The 14273-nt window shown below is 50.5% G+C and overlaps 2 protein-coding genes across 3 annotated transcripts in view; one reads left to right on the top strand and one right to left on the bottom strand.

Moving 5' to 3' along the window:
* CANX (calnexin) overlaps positions 1–14273 on the top strand; it is a 44959-nt gene that overhangs the window by 941 nt on the left and 29745 nt on the right. The window lies entirely within an intron of this gene.
* On the bottom strand, positions 7938–13671 carry LOC126638387 (leukotriene C4 synthase-like). Of its 2 annotated transcripts, none has more exons than XM_050312230.1 (6): positions 13513–13671; positions 11029–11103; positions 10115–10214; positions 9403–9473; positions 9088–9169; positions 7938–8715 (listed from the first exon to the last, which is right to left on the bottom strand). In XM_050312230.1, exons 2-6 carry the CDS (start codon positions 11084–11086, stop codon positions 8589–8591), a joined length of 438 nt encoding a protein of 145 aa, XP_050168187.1. In that variant the 5' UTR covers positions 11087–11103; positions 13513–13671; the 3' UTR covers positions 7938–8588. The 2 variants fall into 2 exon arrangements, with proteins under 2 accessions (XP_050168187.1, XP_050168188.1); XM_050312231.1 differs by lacking the exon at positions 13513–13671 and adding an exon at positions 12932–13077.

Genomic DNA, 14273 nt, shown 5'->3' with positions numbered 1-14273 from the left:
GTGTGAAGCAAATCCCTTTACTAATCCCTGCTGAAGCCTTCTCAACAGTCAGAAAATGGGGGGGGGTTGGCTTCATATAATGTATCATTAATATCATACTCTGGGGTACATTTACTATGTGTCATTTTATTAGTTTTGATTGGACTTTTTAGTCCCCGTTACTGCATTTGGAAAAGGACAGAAAATGGCTAAATGGCTTTGAAGAGGGCTGTAGTGGCTGACTTCTTGCTAGCTAATTTTCAGTGATAAATAAAACCTGCTTTGCCCAATATTTTCTTGATCTTATGTTTGTTGTAGTCAAACAGCATTCTGATGTGCGTTTTCTCTTTAGATTTCTCTTAGGAGATTAAAGTCATCCCATGTTCACACGGACAAGGAGTTCTGCTGCATGAACATCCTCCCAGTGTTAGAAGAAAGGTCATATGAGGGGTTTTCTTCTTTGCAACTATGTAGCTGTTTTGAAGCTTGGGCAAAATCCCAGGCAGCCTTTGACACATCCAACAGGAAGTTTGGTATGGACACTTCCAGGGGAAGAACATGACTCTGAACAGCACAGGCAAGCAAAGACATAAATAGTCATCAAAGAGATATAATTAGACAATGTACATGCAGTGTTTGAAAGATGAAAATAAACAACAATTCAAGTGGAGTTACTGCTGAGAGCAGCAGCCCTTTTCCTCAGAGGCCCTGGCTGGTAAATGCTTTTGCAAGTGGGGGTGGTCCCATGGCATATGAGCACTTGCAGAGAATAAGACAGGAGATAAAAATCCTGCCAGAAACATTGATGCAGGATTTTGTTAGGTTTATTTATTCCACAGTTTCTTCTTGGGCATCATGTTTACCTGGCTTTTTGTTTTATGGAGTCAGCCTTATACCCTCACCTTCCTCTCCAGCAGACCCAGTTGAACTCGAGTGTGTCTGTCACAGCTCACACCGCAGCTTTGGGGACGTGTTTTTCTCTGAGAAGCCTTTGTTCCACTTCAGAATTCCACTGTCTCCTTCCTGTGAAGGGGAAAGGCACACCTGCCCTCCAGACAGCAAGGGGAGGGCAGCTGCTCTCATTTTCCCATCTGCCTTCCCAGAAGATACATTTTGCCTCATTCAAGCTCTGGGGAGGGAGGACTGTAATCCAAGCCGAGCTCAGCCTGCTGGGTGTTGTAGTCCATCTGGGAGAAAATGGCCAAAGAAGTGGCCTCCTGCGTCGAAACTGCTGGAGAAATGATGTGCCAGGTAGTCACACAGCCCCCGTGCAACATCCCCGATTCCCTCCAGGTTTGTGGAGAGCGGGGCTGGAAACAGTGACCCAACCTGCAGGGAGATGCATAAAGCTGAGTGTGCGTGTGAGGTGTTAAGCTGTATCAAAGTAAAGCCCTTGAAGCCTTCTACCTGCTCAGGACCTTTCTGTCTGGCGCCAGGCCCTCTTTGTTAGCTTGATTATGTTTCTTTCGTCGGAGAGAAAATAGTGGAGAGAATCTGCAGCTCTGGTTCAAGGGTTCCATAGGCATCCAACCATATGGAGACACTTTGCGTGTCTGGGAGTGAAGCAGATGCTCATTTCTGAGTGGGTTTTGGAGACGTTATTGCAATGCAAAAATAATTACCAATGTTTTCTTCGTGAATCAGCATTTGCCCTTTCAGAGAGAAGTGATCAGAGCTTAAATTTCTGCTCTGAAGAGACGACAGAACCCCTTATCCATCATCACTGCATGTGCCTTCCATAGCTCATGTTATCCATTTGTTCTGCCTCCATCATAAACTTCATTTTTCATGTCTCAGTGACATGTGTTGCATGTGCTTCATGTTTGCATATAAGCACCTACAATTCAGGATCTTACACTTAATCTGCAGGCCTGATTTACCCTCAGTAAATACTGCTGAAGCTGACTTGCTTTTCATTTGAGATCTGAAAATAGGGAATACGTGGAAATCTTATACCAACGCTTTGCGGGTTTCTGTGTGTGTGACTTCCAGTCAAAAGCCCTACAATTCAATTATGACCTTTCTGTTATTTCCCATGGCTTTAGAAACAGCCTCTAGCTGTGATGCTGTGACAAATAGAAGCTAAACAATGCTATTAAAAATGCATGATGCGTGTTCTGCCATATTAGATAACATGGCCACGTTCATCACCCACTAACGCTGCCAGCTCACAGCTTTGCCAGTGCAGCCTCCCTCCCATATTTGCTTTGGACAATTGAAGTGGATTTTTGGCTACACTTCACCTTTCTTCCTTTTCATTTTCTTTTTTTTTGCCTTTATTCAGTACTCTGAAAATGGTGGTCCGCAGCAGAGACTGGACAGAGCTCATGTTTCCCAGTCTGTAGTTCACTAAGAACCCAAGCCAGTCGTAGAGGCTGATAAACACTGCTTTAGTGCAAAGCAGATACGCAAGTCCCCAGTTCTCTGTGAAGCCACTGCTGCGCTGTTTGAATCCATCACCCTTCCCTTTACATCCAGGGCTTGTGCTCACCATCCTTTGACACTGCGAGAATGGGAGAGTTGCCTCAGAGTTGCCTCGGTTCTGCTCCCTCAGTGGTCGCACCCCCTCGGGGCTGTGTTGGGAGTTCACCGGGCTGGTGCTTTTCTGCTTGTCCGTGTAACTCAGGCCCGTCACCGCTTCAGTTCTGCAACACTGCAATTACGGCAGCTGGCAGGACACCTTTTGGGTTCTCCCGACGGGTGCCTGGCTGTGGGCGCGGGTGCAGCGCTGCGGTGTCTCCTGCAGGTACTGGGGTGTTTTGCCTGCCTGAGCTGTGTGGCCGTGAGTCAGCTCTGGCCCAGGAGCCATCTGGCCGTGCAGCGCCGTGCTGAGCTCATCAGGCTGCTCCCGGGAAAGGTTTCTTCACTCAGGCAGAACATTCACAGCTCCTTGGCGGTTCAATCTGTGTGCTGCCAGGAGAGCATGGGCAAGTGGCCATTCCTATCCCTCCCAACAAGCCTTGTCTGCATTTCCTCACACCCTCCCAGAAGGACAAGGGGCTGCAAAGCTGTAAATACTTCACAGTGGGGCGACCCAATCCGGTGTTGGGGCGACTCAGTCCGGTGTTGGGAGCGTGTGTTGTTGGAGCTGTATCAGGGCAGATAACAGTCCTGAGCTCTTGTTATCTTGGTCACACACATCCATGAAATACAGCCAATTTTAGCCCCTCACCAACTGCAGGCTCAGAAGCACTGACCACAGCAGCTCACTGTTTTCATCTTCGCTGGCCATGATGATCCCTGACTTCCACCCCTTGCAGGCAATGTTGCCTTAGTTTGGGGTCATCCAGCTTTCTCTTGTCAAGCAGTGTAACGTCAAAGCAATGTGGCTGATGCACATGCTCAGACACTGATCTTTTATTCTCTCACTCCACAAGTGCTCTGTGAGTCCTCCTGAGTGCTGACCTTTTTGCTCTCCCTACCTGACTTTTACTTTTAGTCCCTGAACACGAGTCTGGCACAGCACTGGTGGGGGCTGGAGCTGGGCATGCTCTTCCCTCAGCTACCACAGCAGGAGTGTGAGTTTTCCTTTGGAGGGAGGGCATTTTCAAAGTGGCAAGTTAAGCCCTGTTCATCTCATATATACTGTGGCTCTGCCCTCACCTGGGGAAAGGTGAATTCTTGGTGCTCTCCTGTGAGTGGTAATTGCTAGGAAGTAGAAAACTGATGAGAATGAAGCAAATTTTATCCTCAAGGTGTGGATTTTCCTCCCAACCTGCTAACATACAAAGTGGCAGATAGCTTTGGTTTTGCTTAGGTTTCACCCCACTATCAAATGCAGGAATGTTTTTTACTGCACAGGGCTGTGGCCTGTGGTTAATGTGAAGGGAGAACTTGCCTGCAGGCGAGGGGCCTGCTCTCACTGGCCTGTCTGAAACACCCTGTGCTCCATCCACCGCTGTGGCTCCTCCGTGACGGTGTTTGAGCCAAACACAGCAGCTCTCAAACCACAGGTATGACATGGCTCAGCCACAGCCACCCCAGCCCATCTCAGTCTCTCCAGTGAGGGTTGTGCTCTTGCACTTCCACCCCCCAGTTCCCCCTGAGCAAAGCACTGCTTCCTCTGGTCTTGGTCCGTTACATCCCCAGCAGATCTGTGTTAACTCAGCTCAACAGGCTTCTGGATCTTACTGCCCATAATGTTCTCCCTGGTTGTGGTGCTGATGCATACAGAGCTCGGAACGAGCGTACGGTAACAGACAACCCCCAAAATGCTGTGGCATTGACGGCAAGGCCTCTGCAGGCTCAGCAAATAAAATGGGTCACTACCGAGGGAATTTCACTTCAACAACTCCCCTGTGCCTGCCTTTCTTTTTCCTTGCCCTTGAAGTCACTTGCATGTAAACAAGTAAAACTAAGACAAGGGGTAACAAAACGAAGGTGAGGAATGAAGAGGAGAAAGTGTCCCACAGTCCCTCTCTGGAGTCTGCATCCTCACAGTTCCAAACGGCTGCCTCCCCAGAGCTCTGATCCTGGTGCTGCTGCAGAAAGAAAGGCCCATTGAGAAGCCTGGCTCCAAATTAGCATTTGAATTCCCTTGTAGTCTGTTGTCAGATGGGCAGGAGGTGGGTGCTAGTCTCGGTTGCTCAGCGCTGATACACAAAGGTGGCTTTAAAAGGTCCTTATTTTTCTGAGGAGAAGAAATGCATTGCTCAAACTGTGGATACTTTGAATTTTCCGGTTTTCCCCCCTCTCTTTCTCTCTGCCTTTCTTCTCCATTTCACCCCCTTTCCTGGATCAGCCTGAGCCGCAGATAGACACGTCTGGGTATTGTTAGCCCTGTCTGACCTACTTCTCTCCCTCCCCTTGGCCCCGTGCTATGGATGCTGGTGCTATGGAAACCTGGGTGACATGCCAGTGCCACAAAGCCAGAGCCACCAGCTGCACCATCCACTCCCAGCCCCACGGGAGTTCCCCTCCCAAACATCCCCCTCCCCCAAGAAAGTAAGCAGTGCTGCTTCCCGGGGAAATTCCAGGGTGTCCTCCACCCATCCCACCAAGCCGTGCTCCGGAGGGACTGGGGAGCTCTTCCATGGGCTCGAGTGCCTTTTACCCCAGTCCCAGGGCACAGTATCTCGGTGCTGGTGGCCACGTGTAAACGCGGTGCTGCCCGCACCAGACCTGTCTGTGCACCTCTCGGGCCCCGACCATCACGTCACGGGTAGGAAAGTACACGCGGGCGCCCTTGAAGTTTTCAAGATAATAAGCTACAAAATTCTGCACCGAGATACAAATGCCTTGCCGGGAACCTGGATGGGATGCTGTGCCTTCACCGCCCCTCGCGTGGGAAGCAGCCCCACGGGGACGGAGGGTTGTTTACAAGTTCAGCCTCTGCATTTCTCGTGATTAAAAAAAAAAAAAAAAAAAAGAGTTCTCGCTGGTTCTACGGGTTTCCTTTGCTCTCTGCCGGCCTCCCGTTCGGCTGGCTGCTTCTCCTGTGGTATTATCAGGGTGGATTTGCTTCCAAATTCCTCACGCCAAACCTTTTCCTCGTCCCCGTTGCTGACAATGAACTGGCAGCCGTTAAGGGAGGAAGCAGGAAGGAGCTCGGGAATCCGCACGGCGCTTGCAGGGGCTCTTTGAGCGTGTCGTAAGCGTCTCCAGGAGATTCCTGCGCGGCTCCAGGACTCCTCCAATCCAATAATCCTAATGCCAGCGCCTGGCCCGGCACGGATCACGCTCGAAGCAGGCGGGTCGTGCCTGAGTGCCGTGCCGGCTGCCCGGGGAGCGCTGCCCCGGGCATGCCTGGGGTGCGGCCGGGGGTGCCCCGGCACAGGCGGCGGGACGGGGGTGGCGGTGGCCGATTCTGTTGGACCCCCGGACCCCTCGGGCACCTCCGGACCCCCCGCCCGCCGCAGCCGCGGGGCACCAGCGCCCTCTCCCGGCTTCGGCAGGAAGCGGCGGGGCCGGGGCGGCCGGAGCGGGGACACAAATCCCGGGGGAGAACCTGGATACAAATCCCAGGGGCCTTGGGGACACGAATCCCGAGGGGAGCGGAGACATGAATTCCAGGGGGGAGTGGGGACACGAATCCCGGGGGGAGCGGGAACACAAACCCCAAGGGGGGAGTGGGGACACAAACCCTCTGTAGGAGCAGGGACCCAAATCCCACGTGGCAGGGTGGACACAAAGCCCATGGGGAAGCGGGGACACAAATTCCGGGGGGAGCGGGGTTGGCGGCGCGAGTTTGGCCCCTATCGCGGGGGCAGGAGGGACCCTCACCCTCAGTGCTGGACATGAACCGTGCAGCAGTGCCGGTGAAGGTTGGATCACCCTTAAACTGGAGTTCATGGGTTGGCCTTCACACCAGCAGGACAGTGGCCCGGGGTGGCGGGGGCAGCCCCCCAGCACAGCCCTGCCAGCCCACTGGCCCCTCAGCACCTCTGCAGCAGATGCAGGTGGGCAAAGTGGTGCCACAGAGCACCAGCACAGCGTGCTGGGCAGCAGACTGTGAAATGGGTAAATCCCGAACCCGTGGCCTGCATGGTTGAACCATCGACCAGTGCAAAGCTGTTTTCTTTGACTGATGAAGCAGCAGAGCAATGACAGCAGCCCTAGTGGAGGGGAGCAGCTTTCCTTCTGCTCGGGACACATGAAATGGCCTCTCTGACAGTGGCTTGAAGGGCCAGTGATGTGCCTGGCAGGTTTTCTGTGGCAGAATCAGCGATGGCAGCTACCAAGGCCAGAGCCTGACTGCGTCATGCCAGGATTTTTAATGGTCTGCTGTGCATCCAAGGGGAGAAGCTGGCTACAACTCACTGCTGAATCATTAATTTCCCTCCTCTGAGTCATTCTGCAGCCCTGTCACACACAGAGTGGACACAAGCAGGGCTGAGGTGGATAGTGGCTCCAGGTTGATATGGCAGGCTTAGAAAATTGGTTGTAGGATAAAAGACAGAGGTTGTGTCTGCAGAACCACTGAGCACCCATTTGGACTAACCCCAAACAGTGGGGTTTTGACCTGGAGTCAGGACCTGCACCAATAGCTGGTGAAGACTGGGGATCAACTTCAAGAGATGGTGGGACCTGTTAATGTAAAGCTAAGTGAAATCTCCCTGGGGGCAGGTGGTGTCTGTCCCTCCCTTGCTAGCTCCAGACCTTGCTAAGGCACAGCCAGGGTTAAACTATGCTCAGCCTTTTTGGAAGTGTGTCACCAAAGATGCCAGGAAAAAAGTTGTTTATCTCACTGTGACACCCGGGGGTTCCTGTGAGGATGGGGCCGTGCTGCACCAAAAACTTTGTGGAGGCAAGTGCTGTACAGTTATTTTTGTCTGGCTTTAAGCCTTCCCCTGCAGTGTTTGCCAGCCTCAATGCAGCGGCAGGGCTCCAAGGCGGGAGAGCCCAAAAGCAAAATAGACTGCTGGTTTTGCTGGGTAAGCCAATTTAAAATGCAGGGAAGGAAAGGAAACAACGTGAAGAATTAATCACTTCCTCCAAAAAGCCCTGCCTTTTGTTCTTACAGTTTAGATATGCCTGCTGCTGGTGAAGGGAGGGGTGACCAGCGGGCTTTCCAGGGTGGTTGGACTGGCAGCACGCTCGTGCAGTTATTTTTGCTCTCTGGGCTTGGTGTGAATTCCCCCTGTGACGACACAGGGAGCATTCCTGGTGTTTCCTGAGCTGTGTCACTAACAGGAGGGCACCAAATGCACCAGTGGCCAAAAACATCAGTGTTGTGAATGGTGGACTCCTGTGAAAATCCAGCCCTTCCTCATGCAGGTGGGACTTGAGCACTGTGCAAACCACCCACTTCTTGGTGCTGAGCAGCTCAGCACCCAATCCGTGAGTTCAGCATCTCCAAAAATCAGCTTCTCCCTCCTCAGAGCTCTCCTCCCATGGCACACAGGGTTGCAGGCTGCGCTGAACTGCACATCAGGGAAACCAAGGCAGCCACCTTGCATTCAAACACTCGTGTTGCTGTTCTCTGCTAGCTGCAGACTCACAAAGAGCCACCTAGAACAGCAAGTTTAGTGTCTTTTTAATTGTGCACCTTGTTGCTGACCAGTGTTGGAAGTCGCACACGCAGCAGTGATGAGTTTGTGCAGCCTGATGAGCAATGGCTGATGAGCAGCATGAGGGCACTGACAGACCTTTGCACAACATTTTGGTGGCTGCTCCTGTTTGCCCCTCACCTCTTTTGCTATGCCTCAGACCACATCACATTCCAAACAAATGCCTTTAATAGGTGTGGGCCTCGGGAAAACTGGCATGAACCTGTGTTTGATTCCCTGGCTGAAGGCAGAGCCGCTGGAGAACAGGGAACACATGGCAGTTCCCTTGGGCAGCTCACTGGGAGGCTCAGAGTGAGAAGAGTTTGCTTTTATGTGTCCAGCTTTCCTGAAACTCTCATTGTTTTGGACCATTGCTGTTTCACATGGCGGAGCTGCCAGATATGGAGCGCTTGGCACACAAAGTGCCCTGGGGGCAAAAATACCTCCTGAAGAGCTCAGCAGTTGGTGCTGGTGCTGGGCAGGGAGAAGGGTGGTGATAATATCTCAGGTGAGGGTGGATTTGTTGCTGGGGGCTATGTGAGTTGCAGCCGGTCTGTTACTGGAGGGTAGGAGGGAGCAGGACCCCAAGGTGAGGACACTGATGAAGGACAGAGGACTGGCTCACGCTGTGAGAAGCTGCAGGACATTCAGCCCCATGTAGTGGGAGAGCAAGGAATGCAGGATGCCCAGGGAAGACACTGCAACGAGAATCCAGAGAACTCCAGTGGAAAAGTATATGGCGGCGATCCTGGTGGGAGAGAGGCAGGATGGTGAGACCGAGTATCCTGCCTGGGAATGGTCCCTTCCTCTCTGCAGAAGCAGGGTGGAAAGGCAGCCCCTGGCTGTTCCCTGCCCCCTGGGTGGGGTGCCATGCCCTGCTCCTGCCTCCAGGGAGTACAAACCCTCCAAAAGGGCTCGGTGCAGCTCCAGCCTTGCCCCGTATATGTGTAGCTGCCACCGGCCCTGTATCCATGCCCGCATTACACATCAGAGACAAGGCTGAGTCATGCAGGAACACTGAAGCATCCGAGAGTCCTGAGCTCCCCCAAAGCACATTATGTTCCCAAATACAACTCCCCAGGGGTTACCAGGCACTCCAGGCTCTGGCAGAGGTGTTTACCTTTCTGAAGATGATGCCCTGTATCCCGTAAAGTAGCAGTAGCGGGAGTAGAGATAGAGCAGACCCAAGGCTGCAGCCAGACCTGTGGTTAAGAGAGATCACAGTCACCAGCTCCAAAAGCTTTTTGGAGCCACTTGGAGCCACAGAGGTAGCCCAAAGTGAAGGAATAGAGATTCTATGTCCTCTGGCTTTACCCTCCCTCAGAGTCAGAATTACTGCTTAATTTATTGTTCAGAAGGTGAGCAGGACCTGAGGACTGAGCCAGCACTTAAGGGAACAGATCCAGTGACAAAACAGGTAATAGGATATTCTCACCTTGATGGAAGAAGAGTCCAGCCTGCCACAGAAGTGCCAGGAAAATGGGAAAATACTCAGAGGAGTTCACCCTGGCAGGAAAGAGGAAGGTCATAAACAAAGGAAAGAAGGAAGCTCCTCCTTTTTTAGTTCCCCAAGCAGTTTTCAGATGCTGGAGGCTATTGTTTTTCAGAAGAGATGTTGCCATAAGAAGCCTCCAGGTTTGCACCTTTCCCCACAGTTCCTGTCCCAGCTTTATTCACAGAAATTAGACAGTGGAAGGAACTGGGTCTCCAGGGCACAAAAAAATTAAGCAAAAGATGCCCAGGTCAGACTATGCACAGAAAGGCTTTGTGAACCATCCCCACTCCCCCTTCCCAAGTGCCACAACCCAAACCCTTCTATCAATGTCCCAAAGGCCCAGGGAAGAGTTGCAGGGAAGGTCTGCCCCTCAAGCAGGTAAGGCCAGAGCAGCTTGGCTTCGTGGACCAAGAACTGTCTTTAGCAGCCCTTCACTGCACAGCAGATTGCTACGTGATTTCTCTCAGCAATGGCTGGTTTAGGACTCAAGAGCCAGCCCAGTCTTGATGTTGGCTCTTCAACCCACTAACTAACCCTGAGAGAGGTGAGTAACTGCTGAGTTACAGGCCCGAGAAAGGAATGGCAAAGCTGGGGAAAGGCAGTGCCACTACACATGAGATCTGGCAAACATCAGGTAGAAGGAGGTTCTTACTGTGCTCGAAAGACCCTCTCAAATTCGGGTGGGCCTGAGGTCTTTGGAGGTGAAATGCCAAACAACCTCCTGGCATAGATCACCTGGAGGAAGAAGTAGGCTGCAGCAAAAGAGAGAAAAGTAGCAGTGGTCAGTCCTGTGGTTGGGCACAGTGGGGTCAGGAGATGGCCAGAGGTTGAGGAAAAAGATCTTCAGGCTCCTCCTGACCCCAGAACCCAGCATAGCAGAGAAAGTTAGACTAAAATCCCAGATGCCTTTTAGGTATGGAAAAGGAATGACCCAGTGCAACAGCAAAGTGAGGAGTATGCAGTCATGTATCACCAGTGAGGTATTATCTGCTTTCTCTCTTGTGTAATTAAGATATCCTCATTTCCACAGAAACTGTTACACAACTCTGATGCACTTTGTTACTCACAATTTTCTTTTCAATCTTTCATTTTTTTCCTCTTTCCAAGTTCTGAGTGAGTAAGGACAGAACTGATGCCACAGATAAATCACCCAGACACTGAATTAAGTTGTCATGCAATGTGGAACCATGGCTGGGTGGTTCTGTGTGACCCCCTACGGCCCCTCCTTCCACATCTCCACACTGCAGAGCTCTTTGTATGCTCATAACTTCACACACTCCATGAACTGCTGTAAACCCAGTGAAAGAAATTCTACATGTCTGTAGAGGGAAAGATCAACCAAGAAATTCCCGAATGAAGGAGGCAGACCATCTCAGAGGAAAGGCTTCCCAGGCACTCATTTGGTTAAATATTTTCCAAAAACCCAGATAAGATATCAGTTTACTGCCTGAAAAGCAGAAAAGTGCCAGTGCAACAGCAGACATTAAATATGAAAATGAAAGAAAATCAGTGGAGTTGCAGTAGATTGCAGTGAGTATTTGACCATGTGCATCCAACGGTCCCTACCTTGCTCCAGGACTCCCAGGACCGTCACGGCAGCGAGCAGATGAATCTGATCCAACATACTGACTCTTCCAAGCCCTAGAAAATGTGATTTCTTGCTTAGAAGCTCCTCTGGCCAGGTTTAGTCTTTGCTAATGTGGCAGCTGGCAGTGGTAGCTGGCAGCATAGGTTTGGTCTAACTGAGCAAACAAAGGGAAGATCTAGCCTGTGGTACTCACACCCAGGAGGAGTCTGACTTGCTGTTATCATATGCACTGTGGAAATGGAAATCAGTGGAGACAGGCCTAAAGGAGTATTTCCGTTCTGCCCTTTTCCAAGAATGGGTTATGAGGCAGTGGAAAAGCAGAGAGGGAAGGTGTGAGAGATAAGGGAACTGAGAGCTGAATGGATGGACAAATTTCAAAAGGCTGGTGATCTGCTTCCCCAGGGGCATCCGCTTTAAAATGCACGCCAAGGCACGTCCCTGTCTTTGATGTTGTAGGAGAAACCAATTGGGCTGTTGTGCCCCACCAGAGCACCAGGACAGGCAGTGTTCCAAGGTACATATCTCTGTGTACATATCCCTGCACACACTCTGGATATCGTGTGTTGGGTATGGAGAAAGACTTATGGCCACAACGCTGGGACAGCGTCAAATTAAACCCCTGCATGAAAAACCCTCTGCAAGAGTAATTCAGGATGTGATAAAAGCATAAAAATCTCTAGATCTGTCCTGCACACTTTATTTGGGGATGGGTTCTGCAGAACAACTATCAGGCACCCAGAAGGCTTTAGAGCCAGCCCTCGTACTGGAAAGACTGGAAGCTGTGCATTTAAGGCTTCTGATCAATCCTCAGCCAAACAAACTCTCCCTGTAAGCACCAGAGAAAGTTCTGTGTGGGGAAAAACTGCAGAATTCATTAGGATATAGCAAAAGGAAAATGATGTTTTCACATGTCAGGAGACACCCACTTCGATAGTTCCCTTCTAACAGCACAAAGCACAGCCTGGAGCTGCTGGGACAGCCAGCTTTGTTTCCTTCCTCTCCCTTCACTCAAAGAGTTCTCCCATCAGACCAGGGAAAAAGGAAAGCAGGTTAAGGCAAAGTGATCGTTGAACACCACTATTATAGAAAACTACATTAAAGCAGGTTACAGGAATTACATTTTATGCCTGATGTCCTTGATAGGTTTTCTAAGAAGCAATAGGGGGTCTGGTTTTCTACCTCTGTATGGGTTATAAGGCACCTGAAATGGCTGTAACAGTGTCTCAGCTTAGTGTTGCTCCAAATATCAAACATACCCCACTCTGTTTCTCATGCACCAGCTCTAAGATTAATTCTTTCACCTCAGAATAGAACCTTTTTAAAAGGTTCAGAAAGGGCAAAGGTTTCGAAGTGCTTAATAATGTTTTATTTCCCTCTGCTCCTGTCTGATTACAGCCCACTAACAAAAGAAAATACAAAGCAAAACAAAAGATCTGAGCTTACACCTCCATCAGATGACAGTGGAGTGTAAGGGAATCTGAGCCAGGAGTAGCTGTACAGGCTTCCACAGAACGCACCCGCCCTCCAGATCATCGTTAGACACAAAATTCTTCTACCATCATAATTTAGCATAGTCTAATGAAGGCCAGTAGAAATATGAATGAATAAACAAACACAGATGTCTCTCCCCTCCTCCTCCCTCCCTCGTATGCATGATTTTTCAAGCTGATTTTAAACTCCCAAAGGACGCATTTTTCTTGTCCCTGGTTGTCACCATCAGAACTTGCTTATCTTCCATTCTCACTTGGTGTTTGCAAGAACAGGCAAACCTCCTGAACAAGTACCCTCCCCCAGTGCCAAACGCCCTTCGGTGGGGGGACTGTCACTGGTGGACAGCCTCAGCACCCTGCACACAACAGCACGTCGCAAAACCTCACCTACCGAGGCTGACGCGGCCAAATTTCCTCCTAAGCCAAGGCAAGTCCTGAATCCCAGGTGCACCTTGGGGTGGGTTTTCTGAGCAGGAGCTACTGAAATGTTCTCTCCCACTTCCCAGCTCTCCACTCCAAGTTACACTGTGTGAACATGGTCCTGCCACAGGGAGGCTGGACTAGCACCGGACCAAAGTCCTCGCACCTCCCAGCGAGTCGTCACGGCAGGCATTTCTCTGTGCCCCTGCTTGTTTATGCCACCTCTTATTGCAGCCAATAATCCTTTCTCCCTCCTCATTAATTACCACAGTAGGGAGACACTGTGAGCTGGATTGCAACACTGACAGGGATTAAAGAAATAACCTCGGGAAGAAAAATGATCAACACAAAAGGCTTAGAGGAGTTTTAAACACCCAGAGAGTTTGCAGGACCCGTTACCCTGCAGCAGCAGCAGAGCAAAGAGAAGCCAGCAGCACTGAGTCCAGCACTGCTACCTGCAGTAACCTCCCCTAGAAAGGTATTTCAGCAGCCTACAATGCCAAGAGCTTCCTGACAGTGGAAGGGGGAACATTTTTCAGATGAGCAACTTACCCTTCAGCTGTGAAGCGCGAAGGAGCCTCTGTCCTTCCAATTGTATTGTACAAATATGGACGTATTTTCTAATCTAGGTCGGACTTTTCCTTCCTTTCCCTTTGAATTCTTTTGCAGCCACTGAGTACATCCAAATGTGTGACTGTGGAACTGCTCTCAAGAATAATTACTGCCACATAGAAAAAAAGATGGGAGGGTTCATTCAAAAGAATTTCTTCTCACAGGAAGTGTTTTTATAGTTCGAGAGAAATAAAGAGAGCTCAGTCCCAAGCAACTCAGTCTGTTCAAGTAACAGCTCCTCAGCTGTTACTGAGATGGTGGGGTTGGGGACGTGCTCTCCTGACCTCCCACACCCAGGAAGGCTTCTGTGAGCTCAGACCAACACATGTTGAGATTTTCCTAGAATTCTTGGCTTTTACAGGCATAAAAGGAAGGAAAGGCTCAAAACATAGCAAGAAAAAGCCAATTCATTATTTCACCCCTTAGGGAGACATAGCTGACCACACGTTCCCAGGAAGCGGGGACAGCTGCTGACAATTTCTGTTCTGCAGCTCCCACCAGGGCTCCCAGGAAGGCATGAGCTGGCTCAGACCTCCTGAGAGGTTTGAGATGTTTCCTGGGTTTTGCATTTTGAAATAACCACAAAACCTTGGCATGACAAGAATTACCATGCCTCCCTAAGATGTGCATCTGTAGGGAGGATCCTCCTTTCACAAAGCAAAAGAGCAGGTGGTTGGTTTTGCCACCAGCATCCTGGCTGG

Source organism: Myiozetetes cayanensis, unplaced genomic scaffold (assembly GCF_022539395.1).
Source record: "Myiozetetes cayanensis isolate MyiCay16 unplaced genomic scaffold, myiCay2020 scf17, whole genome shotgun sequence".
NCBI lineage: Eukaryota > Metazoa > Chordata > Aves > Passeriformes > Tyrannidae > Myiozetetes > Myiozetetes cayanensis.
The sequence above is the reverse complement of the archived record's forward strand: the minus strand, read 5'-3'. Positions and strand labels throughout refer to the sequence as shown.

Bases quoted from the DNA above. Each gene is read 5' to 3' on its own strand.
- LOC126638387 (XM_050312230.1), bottom strand. From the start codon at position 11,086: ATGTTGGATCAGATTCATCTGCTCGCTGCCGTGACGGTCCTGGGAGTC. The intron at 9,170-9,402 runs GTGAGAATATCC...TCTTAACCACAG, and splicing joins TGGACTCTTCTTCCATCAAG to GTCTGGCTGCAGCCTTGGGT. The intron at 8,716-9,087 runs GTAAACACCTCT...CTCTCCCACCAG, and splicing joins AGGGCATCATCTTCAGAAAG to GATCGCCGCCATATACTTTT.